Here is a 17240-nt window from a genome sequence, read left to right as displayed (position 1 = left end):
ACCAAATGGCTGCCAGGACAAAATGGAGTTACTTTGGCTAAATGGGTCTTAACACTAGCCTTGAGCAAAAGCAGCTCAGGACAGTAGCTAGGCCTTGAGTTCAAGCCCCAGGATGGGCAAAAAAAGATTCTAATTCTGTTAATATTATATTTACTTATTTTTGCTAGTCCTAGAGCTTAAACTCAGGGTCTGGGCACTGTCCCTGAGCCTCTCTGTGTTCAAGGCTAGTGCTCTACCACTTGAGCCACAGCACTACTTCCAGCTTTTTCTGTTTATGTGGTACTGAGGAACCCAGGGCTTCATGCATGTAGGCAAGCACTCTACCACTAAGCCACATTCCGAACCTATTATTTTATTTTTGTCAGCCTTAGGGTTTGAATTCAGGGCCTGGGTGCTGTCCCTGAGTTTTTTTTTGGCTCCAGGCTAGTGCTCTACCACTTTGAGTCACAGTGCCACGCAGTTTTCTGGTAGTTAGTTGGAAATGAGAGACCCACAGATTGGATTTTTTTTTTTGCCAGTCATGGGGCCTGAACTCTTCAGCTCAAGGCTAGCGCTCTACCACTTGAGCTACAGTGCTACTTCCGGCTTTTTCTGCTTATGTGGTGCTAAGGAACTGAACCCAGGGCTTCATACAAGCAAGGCAAGCACTCTACCACTGAGCCGCCTTCCCAGCCTACCCACTTCTTTACACTATGCCTTTAAGAATGCAAAACACACCCAGACATCTTTACAGAAAGAGAAACCAGGATTTTTTTTTTTTATCCTGTCCTGGAGCTTGAACTCTGGGCCTGGGCACTGTCCCTGAGCTTCTTTTGCTCAAGATGAGTGATCTACCACTTGAGCCACAGAGCTACCTCTAGCTTTTTTGAGTAGTTTATTGGAGATAAGAGTCTCAGGGAGTTTCCTTCCAGGGCTGGCTTTGAACCACAATCCTCAGATCTCAGCCTCCTGAGTAGCTAGGATTACAGGCGTGAGCCACTGGGGCCTGGCAATCCAGGAATTTTCACGTTACCACAGAGAGACATGCACTTATCACGTGTCACTCAGTCCCACACAGGCAGCTCTTTAGTACTAGGAACAAAAGAGGGATGAGAAAATTCAGTGCAGTTGCTAAAATGGCAGCATTCTGACCAACCCTTCACTCACTAAAAGGTTTAAATTTAAATTTTATTTTTTTGTCAGTCATGGGGCTTGAACTCTGGGCTTGAGTGCTGTCCCTCAGCTCTTCAGCTCAAGGCCAGCGCTCTAACCACTTGAGCCACAGCGCCACTTCTGGTTTTGAGTGGTTTATTGGAGATAAGAGTCTCACGGACTTTTCCTGCCCAGGCTGGCTTTGAACCACAATCCTCAGATCTCAGCCTCCTGAGAAGCTAGGATTACAGGTGTTAGCCACAGGTGCCCGGCAAGGTTTAAATTTTCTGACTCCTTGTCACAAAAGAAGAGGGGACCCAGTTGTGTCCTCTTCTTCTTTGCCCCCAAATCAGGCTCTACAGGGTCTTACCTTTTTGCTGTAAGAGATTCATTTGAGCCCTGGGCACTGTCAGTACCTGAGATGGAAAAAAATAAATAGCATGAGGTACTCAGAGCCCAGAGAAAATGTGACTGAAGGTGGGAATAGGGACTAGGTGGCCCAGTGGCTTCTGGCTCACTTCCCCACAAGTCTCAGTGATTCCTTGTCCAGACTGATGATTTACTTGTTATTTATTTGCCAGTCATTGGGGCTTAAACTCAGAGCCTGGGCTCTGTCCCTGAGCTGCTTCTTCTTTTTTTTTTTGGCAGGGCGGTGGGAGTGGGGGGTGGGGATAGGGGTGGGGGTGGGGGTGGGGGTAGGGGTGGGGGTGGGGGGTGGGGAGGAGAGGAGGGGGCGGATTGAATTCTGGGCCTGGGCGCTATCCCTCAATTCCTCAGCTCAAGGCTAGTGCTCTATCACTTGAGCCACAGTGCCACTTCCAGCTTTTTCCGTTTATGTGGTACTGAGGAATTGAACCCAGGGCTTCATGCATGCAAGGCAACCACTCTACCACTAAGTCACCTTCCCAGCCCCATCCCTGAGTTTCTTTGGTCAAGTCTAGCACTCTACTACTTGAACCACAGTGCCACTTCCAGCTTTTTCTGCTTATGTGGTACTAAGGAATTGAACCCAGAGCTTCATGCATGCCAGGCAAGTACTTTACCACTAAGCCATATTGCCAGCCCAATTAATTTTTTTTAAGCTATGAAAAACAAAAACAAAACAAAACAAAAAACCGTGAGAGATCAGAGATTTACTGAGCTCCAGGGAAGTTTCCATAACTGACTGCAGACCCAGGAAAGGATCAGAAGGCAGGAGGGACTAGACCAACTGCCCTTCTAGAGCAGAGACGCTCTCCTCTCACTGATAGGAATCAGGTTCCCCAAACCACCACCATCACTAATGCAATAAATTTGTCCTTCATTTTCCATGATCTTTCCCACAGAGTAAGAATCAGCACACAGGACCCCAGGCTGAGTGAGTGTGTGTATGTGTAGATGGTGTTTCCTATTAATGAGAAGGGCTCACTTCTAAAAGGAGTGGGAAGGAAAAAACTAAGACCCTGTGTCTTCCTACCTGCTTTCTTCCTCTTATACATTATAGCAGCCGCCACAACTCCAAAGGGAATCAGGAAAATGGCAGTTCCCATGCTGAGGATGAAGAGCTTAGAGGTGGGCTCTGGGAAAGGAAGAGGAAAGAGAAGAAAAAATGACCCCCAGCTCCCAGGCATGACCCTAATAAAGTCCCCAGAAGGGCTCCTGCTTCTCTGACCACAAGCTCTGTGCCCACATCCTCTTCTTACCCCATGTCACAATAAGGGGCTCAGGCAGCCCCTCATGCTGCACATGGCACGTGTATCTCTGTTCCTCCCCAGAAGGCACCACTATAGCTGCCCACTTCTGGAAGGTTCCATCTCCTGCAGGTCTGGTCTCCACAAGCTCCATTTCCTGGGTCTGGTCTTCCCCATCCCGTTGCCAGATCAGAGTGATCTCCGCAGGGTAGAAGCCCAGTGCCCAGCACTTTAGGGTGACCTCATGGTTAGAGATAGGGTTGTGGGTCACGTATGTCTTTGGGGGATCTGAGAGGAAGAAATGGAAAATTCAGGAATTGTGCATCCTTCTTGGGCCACTCCATCCTGACAATAGAAAAGGAGAATGGGAGGGAGATGTGTGTATAACCGAGACAGTAATATACCCACAAACACCTGGGTTAACCTATTTTTTGGGAAGTTCAAGAATCAGGATGAGCCAATCCAAAATAGGAGACTCAATGTCTTTAACCAAGAGAATAGGTACACCTGGTTCTGACCTATTGGTCACTGAGAAACTCAGCGACAAATTGAGTGAGGGTCAGAAAACAAGACCCAAGAGGAACAAGGTTCACAATCAGCTATAGAGCCAAAGGGTTATTTCATGGATCCTTCCTACTTCCATCTAGAGAAAGACACTCTATGTGCATGGGGTTCTGAGGCTTAAATTCAGGGCCTGGGTGCTAACCTTTAGGTTTTTAAAATCAAGGCTGTCATCCTACCACTTGAGCCAAGGCTTCAGGTGTAATCCTGCTACGTTGGATTAGCTCATCCTGATTCTAGAACTTTCTAAAGATTCAATTAACTCGGATGTTTATACTAGTGTTGGGTTGTGCATGTATGCCACCTTTCCCCCCTCCTCCATCCTTCTGTTCTTGTCTTGGAATGGAGTGGCCGAGGAAGAACGCAAAATTACTGAAATTTTCACCTCTTCCTCTTAAATGACCCTCAAAGACACCCGTGATCCATCACCCCATTTCTGACCTCCTGGTTCCTGACACAGCTTAATTGTCTTGAGAAAGGGAGAGCCCCTGGCTAAGTCACTCTGATGCTTGATCTAAAAACCCAAGAGTGTTTCTTTTTTGTTCCCATGGAAAAGAGGGGCAGACAGGATTCCAGCTCTATCCCAGACACAGGAGCCTCTTCCCCAGGGCAAGACAGAAGAGTTGCCCTGTGGCCCCTCATACCTGCGCGCTTTAGCGCCTCCTTCCCATTCTCCAGGTATCTCAGGAGCCTCTTCACGCACTCCTTCTCCAGGTAGGCTCTCTCTTGTTCAGTTTCACCTGTTGCCTCCCACTTGCGCCGGGTGATCTGAGCCACGGTGTCCGAAGCGGTCCAGGTGTTCAGGTCTTCGTTCAAAGAGATGAAATCCTCGCCATCGTAGGCATCGGTTCGGTACCCGCGAAGGAAGCGTCCGTCGGGCCCCACGTCGCAGCCGCAGATCCTCTGGTAGGTGTGAGAGCCTGGCCCCGCCCCCGAGGATCAGCCCCGCCCCTGGCCCCGCCCCCGAGGATCAGCCCCGCTCCCGCCCCGCCCTGAGGATCAGCCTCGCCACGCCCCCGAGGATCAGCCCCGCCCCTGGACCCGCCCTGAGGATCAGCCTCGCCACGCCCCCGAGGATCAGCCCCGCCCCTGGCCCCGCCCTGAGGATCAGCCCCGAACATGTGATTTCCTGTTAAACTGAAAATTAAACAGGATCAGATTTCTCGCCGTTACCCCTCCCCCCCCGGGGAGCATCCAAAGCCCCGGGCCTAGCGGTGGATCCCGGACTGGGGCTGGGCGTGGGGCTGGGCGTGGGGAGGTGGCCGCCCACCCGGGCCCTGGCTCACTCACGGTCCCGGCTCTGGTTGTAGTAGCCCAGCAGGGTCCGCAGCTGAATCCGGAAGGTCTGCGCGTGCCTCCGGACGTTCCGCGTCTGCTGCTCCCGGTACTCGCGCGGCTCCAGATGCATCCACGGCGCCCGCGGCTCCATCGTCGGACTCGCGGCGTCGCTGTCGAAGCGCACGAACGGCGTGTCGTCCACGTAGCCCACGAGGGTGAAGTGCGGCTCCCCGCGGCCGGGCCGGGACACCAGCGTGTCGAAATACCGCAGGGAGTGGGAGCGTGAGCCTGGGGACGGAGAGCGGCTGAGCCCCGGCGCGGGACCCCGGGATCGGGGTGGACGGAGCCGGAGGGGAGGAGGGGGCCGGGATGGGCGAGGTGAGGAGTCTGACGGCCCCCTAGCTCAGCCCCAGCAAAGGCCATTTCCCTCCCCACTCCGCACTCACCAGCCCAGGTCTCGGTCACACCTAGGGCTCCCAAGAGCAGCAGGGGGAGGAGTGTCCGTGGCGCCATCACCCCCATCTTCAAGACTGGGGAAAGTCCTGGCAAGTGCGTGGGAACTGGAACCGCTGAAGCGCTGGTTGACTCCTGTAATAACCAATGGGAGTGAGACCTGGTATTGCATCGTGAGTATCCCAGCCTAAAGAGGAAGTGAAATTTCTAGATGGGGGTTTCCCCATCTCCTCCCCTCCCCTCGTGGAAAGAGGGATCTTGGTCATATCCACCTTCCTTACTCCTGGCCAACTGGCAATATGAGGAAACCTGGGGAAAGAGCTCTAGGCAGGGCTCAGCCTCTTAGTCTCGTTTGGATTGTTAAACTATACATACTCCTAATCCCCAGCTGTCCTTCAGGACTCTAGAAGAAAGTTCATTTCACTGGGAATACAACATCAGAAAGTGAGCTGGCCTAGGAATGCAGAAAGCAGGGCTTTCTCTTTTAGAAGTTGTGCCCACAATCACCACAAGATCCCCAAGATACTTTTCCCTTTATTAACTGCAGTAGCCACAGAGATTGATAAACCCTGAATGGCTGGAAATCTAATTTGTAAAAGAAGGGAGTTGACCCCTTCATACAAATGTATCTAAATGTCATTGAACTTAGGCTGTCCCCAATAATAGATTTGTGACTCTGGGGTTGTTTTTTTTTGTTGTTGTTTTGGTCAGTTGTGGGGCTTGAACTCAGAGACTGGGTGCTATCCTCTACTCAAGGCTAGTGCTCTAGTGCTCTATCACTTGAGTTACAGTGATAACTGGTGGTTATCAAACTGTGATTCTCAGATCTCAGCCTCTTGAGTAGCTAGGATTACAGGGGTGAGCCTACAGCACCTGGCTGGTGATTTTTTATTTTTATTTTTTGGTCGGTTATGGGGACTGATATCTGAGCCTGGGCACTGTTCCTCAGCTCTTCAGCTCAAGGTTAGCACTCTACCACTTGAGCCACCGCGCCACTTCTGGCTTTTTCTGCTTATGTGGTGCTAAGGAATCGAACCCAGGGCCTCATGCATGCAAGGCAAGCACTCTACCACTGAGTCACCTTCCCCGCCCGTTGGTGATGTTTTATTTTTTATTTTTTTGGGGGTCTGGTCATGGGGCCTGAACTCTGGGCCTGGGCGCTGTCCCTCAGCTCTTCAGCTCAAGGCTAGTGCTCTACCACTTGAGCCACAGTGCCACTTCCGGCTTTTTTCTTATGTGGTGCTGAGGAATCAAACCCAGGGCCTCATGCATGCAGGGTAAGCGCTCTACCACTGAGCCACCTTCCCAGCCCTGTTGGTGATGTTTTAAAATGACCTTTCCTAGGTAACACATGGAACTGTCACTTCTTTGTACAACTACTTAATAATAAATTTTTTATAACGATCTTCATTTTTTGTGTGCACCATTATTAGGGCTTGAACTCAGGGCCTTATGTTCTTGTGTAACTTTTCCCCTCAAGACTGGTGCTCTACCACTTGAGCTACACCTCCACTTCTTCATTCTATAACATGGAGTTTGTATGAATCCAAAATAATTACCTCAATACAGTAGAATGCAATAGCCCCTCACCCTACCTGGGGTTATGAATAGGGGAGGAGAAATGTTCCAAGAATCCCATGTGTACCCTGAACCCAGCATTGTGCTGAACACTCTCTCTCTCTCTCTCTATATATATATATATATGTTTTCCTATGTGCACATATACCTACACTCAATTTTAATAAATAGGGCAAAGTAAGAAAAACTAATTTAAGATAGAGCAACTATAACAAATATACTATGATAAAACCTACGTGAGTAGTTTTTATCTCTATCTTAAATGTATTATTGTACCATACTCTTGGTGGGATGCTAGGAGATGATACAGTATCTATTGAGGTAAATGGAGTAGTCAATATGAGACAGTGGATTTGATAGCCAAGTAGGGTTCTATATAACTAAGGAAAGTGCAGTGCACACAGTGTAGATACTCTGGACAAAGGTATGGGTCACAGAAGTAGGACAGACAGGTTGGTTTCATTCTACTGTGCAGGAGAAATTTTTTTTTCTTTTTTTTTGCCAGTCATGGGGTCTGAACTCTGGGTTTGAGCGCTGTCCCCCAGCTCTTCAGCTCAAGGCTAGCGCTCTACTACTTGAGCCACAGCACCACTTCTGGCTTTTTCTGCTTATGTGGTGTTGAGGAATTGAACCCAGGGCCTCATGCATGCAAGGCAAGCACTCTACCACTGAGCCACCTTCCCAGCCCCACAGGGGAAGTTTTCTTGCTAGAGGTTGGTAGGTAGTTGCTCTACCGTACAAGCCATACTTCCAGCCACATTTCCCATTGCTTATTTTTGAGAAAAGGTCTTACTTTATGCCTGGGCAAGTCTGGGCTATCTTCTACTTAGCTTCCCTTGTTATAGGGATAAGAGGTGCTCGCCACTGTGTCCAGCCATTGTGCTTCTCCAGTAGCTGGTGACACCATCTCAAGTAGCTACAATTGAAGGTTTGAGTCACTGTAGCCATGTTCAGAAGGAAGAAAATTTGAAACTTATGAATTGCTTATAGATTTTTTTTGGGAGTGGGGGTCGGTCGTGGGGCTTGAACTCTGGGCCTGGGCACTGTCCCTCAGCTCTTCAACTCAAGGCTAGCGCTCTACCACTTGAGCTACAGCTCCACTTCGGGCTTTTTTTGTTTAGTGGTGCTGAGGAATCGAACCCATGCTTCATGCATGCAAGGAAAGCACTTTACCACTGAGCCACCTTCCCAGCCCCCCTCCCCTTTTTTTAAAAATATGGAATGCTTCACTAATTTGCATGTCATCCTTGAGCAAGGGCCATGCTACTCTTCTCTATATCGCTCCAATTTTAGTATATGTGCTGCCGAAGTGAACATAGTTATTTTTTTTTCCTTCTTGGCCCTGCAAGGGATACAACAGTCTATTTCAAATGTAGCAATGTTCACCATTTTTTATTTGTTACACACACACACACACACACACACAACTATAAAAGGACTTTATTGGGGGAAAGAATATACAAGCAATATAAATCTTAAAAGCTCACCTGTCATTTAATTTTATTTATTTTTTTGTCAGTCACGGGGCTTGAATTCTGGGGCTGGGTGCTCTTCAGCTCAAGGCAAGTGCTCTACCACTTGGGCCACAGAACCACTTCCAGTTTTCTGGTGGCTAATTGGTGATAAGAGTCTCATGGACTTTCTTGCTTGGGCTGGCTTTGAACTATGATCGTCAGATCTCAGCCTCCTGAGTAGCTAGGATTACAGGAGTGAGCCACTGGTGCCTGGCCTGTCATTTTTCTCTGATTGTCAGATGAAAGTTAGATGTTCCCTACACATTTTCTTGTGTATGTGGGCCATTACTGAGGCTTGAACTCAGGGTCTCCCACTCAGCTTCTTTCTGCTAATGGTTGATGCTCTACCACTTGAGCCAAACCTCCAAGTTCCAACCTGTATGTTTTCTGAGAGTTCTGATCTGTTTATAAAATCTTTTTTTTTTTTTCTTGTTGCCAATCCTGGGGCTTGAACTCAGGGTCTGGGCTTCTTTTGCTCAAGGCTAGCACTGTACCACTTGAACCACAGTGCCACTTCCAGCTTTTTCTGTTTTTGTGGTACTGAGGAATCGAAGCCAGGGCTTCATACACACAGGGCAAACACTCTACTACTAAGCCACATTCTCAGTCCTCCCCGAGCCTTTTTGTTTGTTTAGTTGTGGGTCTTGAACTCAGGGCCTGGGTGCTACTCCTTAGCTTTTTTTTTTTGGGGGGGGGGGGTCCGGTCGTGGGGCCTGAACTCTGGGCCTGGGCGCTGTCCCTCAGCTCTTCAGCTCAAGGCTAGCACTCTACCACTTGAGCCACAGCACCACTTCCAGCTTTTTTTCTTTCTTTCTTTCATTCTTTTTTTTTTTTGGTTATGTGGTGCTGAGGAATCGAACCCAGGGCCTCCTGCATGCAAGGCAAGCACTCTACCACTGAGCCACCTTCCCAGCCCCACACCTGGCTAGTTTTATTCTTCCCCTTTTAAATGTGAACTCCGGCCAGGTACTGGTGGCTTATGTCTATGGTCTCAGGTATTGCAGAAGCTGAGATCTGAGGATTGAGGTGTGAAGCCAGCATATGCAAACAAATCTACCAGTCTTTAATTAGCAAAAAAGCTGGAAATGGAGTAGAGAACTAGCTGTGAGCAGGAAAAAGCTGAAGATCATCACTGGGCCCTGAGTTCAAGTCCCAGTACTTGAACACAGACACACCAGACACACACATCTATACACACAAAGTGAGTTCTGCCTCATTAATGGAAGGATCATCCACAGATACACAAGCTTCTCAGCCCGGGGCCCTCTGTCTGACACTGGAAAGAAAATTGAAAGTTAAGGATAAATATGTCAACTTGATGGTGGCAGGCTTCGATTCTTAGAAGAGAGGCATGAGAATAAGTCCCTGCTAAGGAGAGACCTTCAGAAGAACATTTGGTTCAATCCCTGAACATTTCCCTTCCTCCTGCCTTCTCATTCTGGACCTGTCACAGTAAGAAACTTCTAAAATTAACTCATCAAACCCTCATACTAAGGATTTACAATAACAAATTTACATTTAGATTCTTACTTTTAGTGTAGAGTCAGATGTTATAGCCCAATGTACCATAAAGCTATGAGGAACAGAAGTTTGTGGAGAAGGCAGGTCAGTATGGGGACAGTGCCCTGGTAGGAAGGGGGGCCTGGCCTCCCCACTTCTTCACACTATGCCTACAGGAATGCAGACATCTTTGCAGAAAGAGAATCCAGTAATCTTCACATCACCACGGAGACATGCACTAATCTTGTGTCAGTCCCACACAGGCAGCTCTTTAATACTAGGAACAAAAGAGGGATGAGCTAATTCAGTGCAGTTGCTATAATTGCTACATTCTATCTAATCCATCACTCACTAAAAGAGTTCTAGGGAAGGGGGTGGATTGGGAGAGGTGGGTGAGAATGTAGGGAAGGGGGTGGATTGGGAGAGGTGAGTGAGAATATTGAAAGGGGTGACATTGATCAAGATGCACTATATTCATAAACTGCTTTGTTAAACAGCAACTCCTGGGTGCAATTACTTAAAGATAATTTGTGTGTGTGTGTGTGTGTGTGTGTGAGTGTGTTATGGGGATTGAACTCTGGGCCTGGGCTCTATCCCCTCTTCTTTGCCTCCAATTCAAGCCCTACTGTGTTTTACCTTCTTCCCATGAGAGATGCAGCAGAGTCCTGGACAATGTTAGTACCTGTGGAAAAAAAGAATAAAGCATATTCATAGCTCAGAGCCCAAGGCTAAAGATGCATGGACTGGGGTGATTTCCTTGGGGCGGGGAATCTACACTACCCCACAAGTCTCAATGTACCTGCCCATACTGATTTGATTTGAATCCTGAATGTAGCTCCTTGTATGTGTGCGTGTGCACACATGCATGCACGCGCGTGCTGGTCTGAGGCTTTGAACTCAGGGTGTGGGTACTGTCCCTGAGCTTTTGTACTCAAAGCTAACACTCTACCACTTGAGCCACAGCTCCACTTCAGGTATTTTTGGTAGTTAATTGGAAATACCAGTCTCAAGGACTTTCCTGTCTGGGCTGGCTTCCAACTGCAATCCTCAAATCTCAACCTCCTAAGTAGCTAGGATTATAGGTATGAGCCATCAAGTGCCAAACTTTTTATTTTTATTTTTTTGCCTTCCAGGGGAAAAAAAAATTCTGTGGCAAACCATGGAATTACTGAGCTCTGGGGAAATTTCCAGAACTATGACAGGCCCAGAATGAGAAGGCAGGAGGAAGGGAAATGTGCAGGGATTGAACCAAATGTTCTTCTGAAGCTCTCTCCTTAGCAGAGACTTATTCTCATGCCTCCCTTCTTTTTTTTTTTTTTTTTTTTTGGGTCCAGTCGTGGGGCCTGAACTCTGGGCCTGGGTGCTGTCCCTCAGCTCTTCAGCTCAAGGCTAGCACTCTACCACTTGAGCCACAGCGCCACTTCTGGCTTTTTTATTTTTGCTTATGTGGTGCTGAGGAATCGAACCCAGGGCCTCATGCTTGCAAGGCAAGTGTTCTACCACTGAGCCACCTTCCCAGCCCCTCTCATGCCTCTCTTCTAAGAATCTAAGCCTGCCACCATCAAGTTGACATATTTATCCTTAACTTTCAATTTTCTTTCCAGAGTCAGACAGAGGGCCCCGGGCTGAGAAGCTTGTGTATCTGTGGATGATCCTTCCATTAATGAGGCAGAACTCACTTTGTGTGTATAGATGTGTGTGTCTGGTGTGTCTGTGTTCAAGTACTGGGACTTGAACTCAGGGCCCAGTGATGATCTTCAGCTTTTTCTTGCTCACAGCTAGTTCTCTACTCCATTTCCAGCTTTTTTGCTAATTAAAGACTGGTAGATTTGTTTGCATATGCTGGCTTCACACCTCAATCCTCAGATCTCAGCCTCTGCAATACCTGAGACCATAGACATAAGCCACCAGTACCTGGCCAGAGTTCACATTTAAAAGGGGAAGAATAAAACTAGCCAGGTGTGGGGCTGGGAAGGTGGCTCAGTGGTAGAGTGCTTGCCTTGCATGCAGGAGGCCCTGGGTTCCATTCCTCAGCACCACATAACCAAAAAAAGAAAGAAAGAAAGAAAGAAAAAAAGCTGGAAGTGGTGCTGTGGCTCAAGTGGTAGAGTGCTAGCCTTGAGCTGAAGAGCTGAGGGACAGCGCCCAGGCCCAGAGTTCAGGCCCCCACGACGGGACCTCCCCCCCCCCAAAAAAAAAAACAACTAGCCAGGCACCGATAGCTCACACCTGTAATCCTAGTTACTCACAAGGCTGAGATCTAAGGATCATGGGTCAAAGCCAGCCTGGGCAGGAAAGTCCATAAGACTCTTATCTCCAATTAACTATCAGAAAACCAGAAGTGGCATTGTGGCTAAAGTGGAGTGCTTACCATGTGCTAAAGAGCTGAGGGACAGGGCTTAGGCCCGGAGTTCAAGCCCCATGACTGATCAAAAAAAAAAAAAAAGAATAAAACTAAAGGCCAAGAGCTAGTGGATCATGCTTATATTCTAGCTACTGGAGAGGGCAGCTGAGAATCACAGGGCAGCTGAGAATCACAGTTCAAAGCCAATCCAGGCAGGAAAGTCTATGAGACTCTTATCTCCGATTCGCCACCAAAAAAAAAAACAAAGTGGAGCTGTGACTTAAGTGGTAGAATGCTAGCCTGGAACAAAAATGCTGAAGGATAGTGCTCAGACCCTGAGTTCAAACTCCAGGACAAGAACACACGAACGAACACACACACACACACACACACACACACACACACACACCCTGCATGCATGCACACCCACGAACAAAATGAATAAAGATCCTTTCCCATCCCTACCTGCTTTCTTCCTCCACACTGCAGCAGCCACCACACATCCAAAGAGAACCAAGACAAGGACAATTTCTGTGACAGGGAATTTGTACTTAGGAGGTGGTTCTAGGGAGAGAAGAGAAAGTGAAAAGGCCTGTCCCCTTTTCTCAGCTCTGACTCTAATGAGGGTCTTTGTAACAACTCCTGCTGTCTCTGAGCACACGTGTGCTCTGTGCCCAGTCCCCCTGCTTACCCCATGTCAGGGTGAGGGGCTCAGGCAGCCCCTCATGCTGCACATGGCATGTGTATCTCTGCTCCTCCCCAGAAGGCACCACTATAGCTGCCCACTTCTGGAAGCTTCCATCTCCTGCAGGTCTGGTCTCCACAAGCTCCATTTCCTGGGTCTGGTCTTCCCCATCCCGTTGCCAGATCAGAGTGATCTCCGAAGGGTAGAAGCCCCTAGCCCAGCATTTCAGGGCAACCTCATGGTCAGAGGTGGGGTGGTGTGTCACATTTGTCTCTGGGGGATCTGAGAGGAAGTGATGGAAAATTCAGGAAAGTTGCATTTCCTGAGCCACTCCAGCACCACCCAAGTGACTCTCCTGAGAATGGAACAGGGGTATGAATGCAGAACACATGGGCATGTGAGCTAATCAAATCCAAGAAAAGTTCTGGAATCAGGGTGAGCCAATCCAAGGTAAAAGACTCAATGTTTTTGACCAGGAGAGCAGGTACTCCTGATTCTGACATAGTGGTCCCTGAGAAATTCAGCTTTGAATTTCTATTCTCAGATCTCAACCTCCTGAGTAGCTAGGATTACAGGGGTGAGCCACTGGCGCTCATCCTGAGAGAAGAGACAGCCTTTGCTTAAGTCATTTTCTGGCACTGGATCTGAAAACCCAAGTGTTTTTTTTTGTTGTTGTTGTTCCCATGGAAAAGAGGGGCAGACAGGATTCCAGCTCTATCCCAGACACAGGAGCCTCTTCCCCAGGGCAAGACAGAAGAGTTGCCCTGTGGCCCCTCATACCTGCGCGCTTTAGCGCCTCCTTCCCATTCTCCAGGTATCTCAGGAGCCTCTTCACGCACTCTTTCTCCAGGTAGGCTCTCTCTTGCTCTGCTTCACCTGTTGCCTCCCACTTGCGCCGGGTGATCTGAGCCACGGTGTCCGAAGCGGTCCAGGTGTTCAGGTCTTCGTTCAAAGAGATGAAATCCTCGCCATCGTAGGCGTCGCTTCGGTACCCGCGAAGGAAGCGTCCGTCGGGCCCCACGTCGCAGCCGCAGATCCTCTGGTAGGTGTGAGAGCCTGGCCCCGCCCCCGAGGATCAGCCCCGCCCCCGGCCCCGCCCCCGAGGATCAGCCCCGCTCCCGCCCCGCCCTGTGGATCAACCCCGCCACGCCCCCGAGGATTGGACCCGCCCCTGAGAATCAGCCCCGAACATGTGATTTCCTGTTAAACTGAAAATTAAACAGGATCGGATTTCTCGCCGTTCCCTCCCCCCCCCCCGCCCCCCCCCCCTTCCGGTGCATCAAAGCCCCGGGGCTAGCGGTGGAGCCCGGACTGGGGGTGGGCGTGGGGAGGTGGCCGCCCACCCGGGCCCTGGCTCACTCACCATCCCCGCTCTGGTTGTAGTAGCCCAGCAGGGTCCGCAGCTGAATCCGGAAAGTCTGCGCGTTGGCTTTGCAGTACTGCGTCTGCTGCTCCCAATGCTGGGTCCCCGCCGGCTCCACCCACGGCGCCCGCGGCTCCATCTTCGGGCTGGGGGCTTCGCTGTCGTAGCGCGCGAACGGGGTGTCGTCCACGTAGCCAATGGTGATGAAGTGTGGGTCCGCGCGGCCGGGCCGGGACACCGCGGTGTCCAAGTACTTCAAGGAGTGGAAGCCTGCGGGCGGCAGCGCTGAGCCCCGCAGCGCCCCGCACGCCACACACTCCCGGGTTCCCAGGTTGATGCGACCCGCAGAGAAGGACGGGTCGCAGGGTTCAGGAGATGGAAAAGGAAGGCGGACAAGAAGGGTTATGAGTAGGAGAGGAAAGAGGGGTGTGGAAAACTTGGGGGGAAGTCAGGACAGGCTATAGCCCAAATGGCGACCCGTGGAGCTCCGTTTCCGGGCCCCACCCCATCGCGGAGACCTCTGGGGCCTTTCCCAGCTGGGTCCTTCGTCTCCCCACCCTACTCACCTGCCCAGGTCTGCTTCGGGGCCAGGCCCCCCCAGAGTAGCAACAGGAGGGAAAAGATGGGCATTATGCCCATCTTTGAGATTTGTGGAAAATCTGAGTCCCTGCAGGTCCTTGGGGGGCTTTGTATCTTAGAACCGTGGCAACGTGTAGTGAGCTACCAGCTGAAGAAGTCCCCAGCCCTGGGCTTCCGCATTCCTGATAATCACCCTCTGCTCCAAGTCCCTGAGTGCCACCCAAGCTCAGGACCTGGGACTTTGCTCTGACCCAGCCAGCGCTTCTTGGACAGCGTTCTCTTTGTCTTTAGAAAAAAGCACCCTCCGTTAGGGGTTTGACATCAGAGAGTTAGCTGGGAACCCAGTAGAGAGACTAAAGTTCGTTTCTCTTTCAGCATAGAGAAAGCGTACCTGCAACCAACAGAGAGATGTAAGAAACATTTTCTTTTCTGTTTATAATCAGAAAGAGCAGCAAAGATTGCTAGACTCTCCCCTCCCCCCCCCCCCCCAATCCTGGGGCTTAAACTCAGGACTCAGGCACTGTCCCTGAGCTTTCTGCTCAAGGCTAGCACTCTATCCCTTGAGTCACAACACCACTTTTGGATTTTTCTGTTTATGTGGTACTGAGGAATTGAACTCAGGGCTTCATGTGTGCACTAAGCCACATTCCCAGCCAGATTGCTAAACTGAATGGTCAAGGAGTCTAATCTGGAAGAAACAATTTTGGAGCAGGGGCTGGTGGCTCACACATGTAATCCTAACTACTCAGGAGGCTGAGATCTGAGGATGGTGGTTTGAAGCCAGCCAGGGCAAGAAAGTCCACGACTCTTTTTTTTTTTTTTTTGGTTGGTCGTGGGACTTGAACTCTGGGCCTGGGCACTGTCCCTCAACTCTTCAGCTCAAGCAAGGCTAGCACTCTACCACTTGAGCCGCAGCACCACTCCGACTTTTTCCATTTATGTGAAGCTGAGGAATCTCAGCTTGAGAGGCAAGCACTCTACCACTGAGCGACCTTCCCAGCCCCCACAAGACTCTTCTTTTTCCCCTTTATTGTGAATAATACCACACAGAGGAGTTACAATTACATGGGCAAGGTAATGAGTGCATTTTTTTTTTTTTTGTCATGGTGCTTGACCTCTGGGCCTGGGTGCTGTCCCTTATCTCTTCAGTTTAAGGCTAGCACTCTACCACTTGGGCCACAGCACCACTTCCGGCTTTTTCTGTTTATGTGGTGCTGAGGAATCGAACCCAGGGCCTCATGCATGCAAAGCAAGTACTCTACCGCTGAGCCACCTTCCCAGCCCAGTGAGTGCATTTCTTTTTATTTTTTTAAAATTTTTATTGTGAAAATACTGTACAGAGGGGTTACAATTACATGGGCAAGATAATGAGTACATTTCTTATCAAGCATTGTAGCTTCCTCCTTTGTTTCCCCTTCCCATCTCCCCACCACCCACACGCCAAAGTTGTAAAGTTCATTTTTGACATAACATCTTGTACATCTCATTGGTGCAATGGGTCTACCTGTATCCCTATTTAAGCAATTTGTTTTTTTCCTTCCCCTCCACAAATTATACCAACATCAAATACAGTGAAAACAGGGCAGGGGTTATACCATGGGGGAGCCCACAAGACTCTTATTTTCAGTAAATTACCAACATAGCTGGAAGTGGAGCTGTGGTTCAAGCAGTAGAGTGCTAGGCTTGTAGCAAAAGAAGCTCAAGGACGGCACCCAGACCCTGAGTTCAAGTTCCAAGACTGGCAAAAATAGAGGAAAAACTAAGCCAGAACTGGAGATGTGGCATAAGAGTGCCAGCCTTGAGCAGAAATGCCAAGCAATAGTGCAATGCACTGAGTTCAAGCCAGTACTTGCACACACACACACACACACACACACACACACACACACACACACACACACACACACACACCATCTTATAGCCTTGAGTTTAAGAAATTACTGCCAGGTGCCGGTGGCTCATGCCTGTAGTCTAGCTACTTAGGAGGCTGAGATCTGAGGATTGAGGTTCAAAGCCAGCCCAGGCCGGAAAAGTCTATGAGACTCATCTCCAATAAACCACTCAGAAAACCAGAAGTGGCACCGTGGCTCAAGTGGTAGAGTGCTAGCCTTGAGCTGAAGAGCTCAGAGACAGGGCCCTTGCCCAGCATTCAAGCCCCACGAACAAAAACAATTTCCATGTGGTAAAATACTGTAGCCCCTCCCCTTCTCCTCTGGAAACCACTGTTGGTCCCACCAATGACCGCAGTGCCACTTGCAATTTTCTTATTGGAGATAAGAGACTCACAGACTTTCCTGCCCAGGCTGGCTTTGAACCTTGATCTTCACATCTCAGCCTTCTGAGTAGCTAGGATTACAGATGTGAGCCACCAGCACCCAGCTCACCAATGAATTCTTGAATCCAGTATAATCCAGCATAATCACAGTAAACTGTTTTCCTATATGCAATATACTTAAGAAAGGTCTCAGTAAATCAGGAACAGAACAGATGAACAGTTATAGCTATGTATAAAACAGAAGAATTGGAGTCTTTTGCTATTCCTCTCTATTTTAACCCTGTTATACTAAATCTAGATGGTCAGACA

At 49.4% G+C, this 17240-nt stretch overlaps 1 protein-coding gene and 1 non-coding gene across 5 annotated transcripts; both read right to left on the bottom strand.

Moving 5' to 3' along the window:
* Positions 1–919: 919 nt before the first annotated feature.
* On the bottom strand, positions 920–14846 carry LOC122111326 (saoe class I histocompatibility antigen, A alpha chain-like). Of its 4 annotated transcripts, none has more exons than XM_042684113.1 (7): positions 5087–5333; positions 4653–4928; positions 4007–4282; positions 2814–3089; positions 2588–2689; positions 1502–1547; positions 920–1071 (listed from the first exon to the last, which is right to left on the bottom strand). In XM_042684113.1, the coding sequence occupies exons 1-7, from the start codon at positions 5160–5162 to the stop codon at positions 1044–1046; spliced, it is 1080 nt and encodes a 359-aa protein (XP_042540047.1). In that variant the 5' UTR covers positions 5163–5333; the 3' UTR covers positions 920–1043. The 4 variants fall into 4 exon arrangements, 3 of the variants coding, with proteins under 3 accessions (XP_042540047.1, XP_042540049.1, XP_042540048.1); XR_006147997.1 differs by lacking the exons at positions 920–1071; positions 2814–3089; positions 4007–4282; positions 4653–4928; positions 5087–5333 and adding exons at positions 3954–3961; positions 12721–12996; positions 13495–13770; positions 14078–14347; positions 14644–14843; XM_042684114.1 differs by lacking the exons at positions 920–1071; positions 1502–1547; positions 2588–2689; ... (2 more) ...; positions 4653–4928; positions 5087–5333 and adding exons at positions 9697–9962; positions 10322–10367; positions 12495–12593; ... (2 more) ...; positions 14078–14347; positions 14644–14846.
* On the bottom strand, positions 7882–7986 carry LOC122111568. The gene has a single exon (XR_006148019.1). It is a non-coding gene; the product is annotated as a U6 spliceosomal RNA (small nuclear RNA).
* Positions 14847–17240: the final 2394 nt, after the last annotated feature.

This window comes from Dipodomys spectabilis, unplaced genomic scaffold (genome assembly GCF_019054845.1).
Source record: "Dipodomys spectabilis isolate Male_0828 unplaced genomic scaffold, ASM1905484v1 ptg000085l, whole genome shotgun sequence".
In the NCBI taxonomy this organism is placed as follows: Eukaryota; Metazoa; Chordata; class Mammalia; order Rodentia; family Heteromyidae; genus Dipodomys; species Dipodomys spectabilis.
Note: the sequence above shows the minus strand (reverse complement) of the source record. Positions and strands in the feature narration are given on the sequence as shown.

Coding starts and splice junctions, on each gene's coding strand:
- LOC122111326 (XM_042684113.1), bottom strand. CDS start 5,162: ATGGGGGTGATGGCGCCACGGACACTCCTCCCCCTGCTGCTCTTGGGA. Junction 4,283..4,652: donor CTACAACCAGAGCCGGGACC/GTGAGTGAGCCA, acceptor GGGCGGGGCCAG/GCTCTCACACCTACCAGAGG. Junction 3,090..4,006: donor GGAGGCGCTAAAGCGCGCAG/GTATGAGGGGCC, acceptor TCTTCCTCTCAG/ATCCCCCAAAGACATACGTG.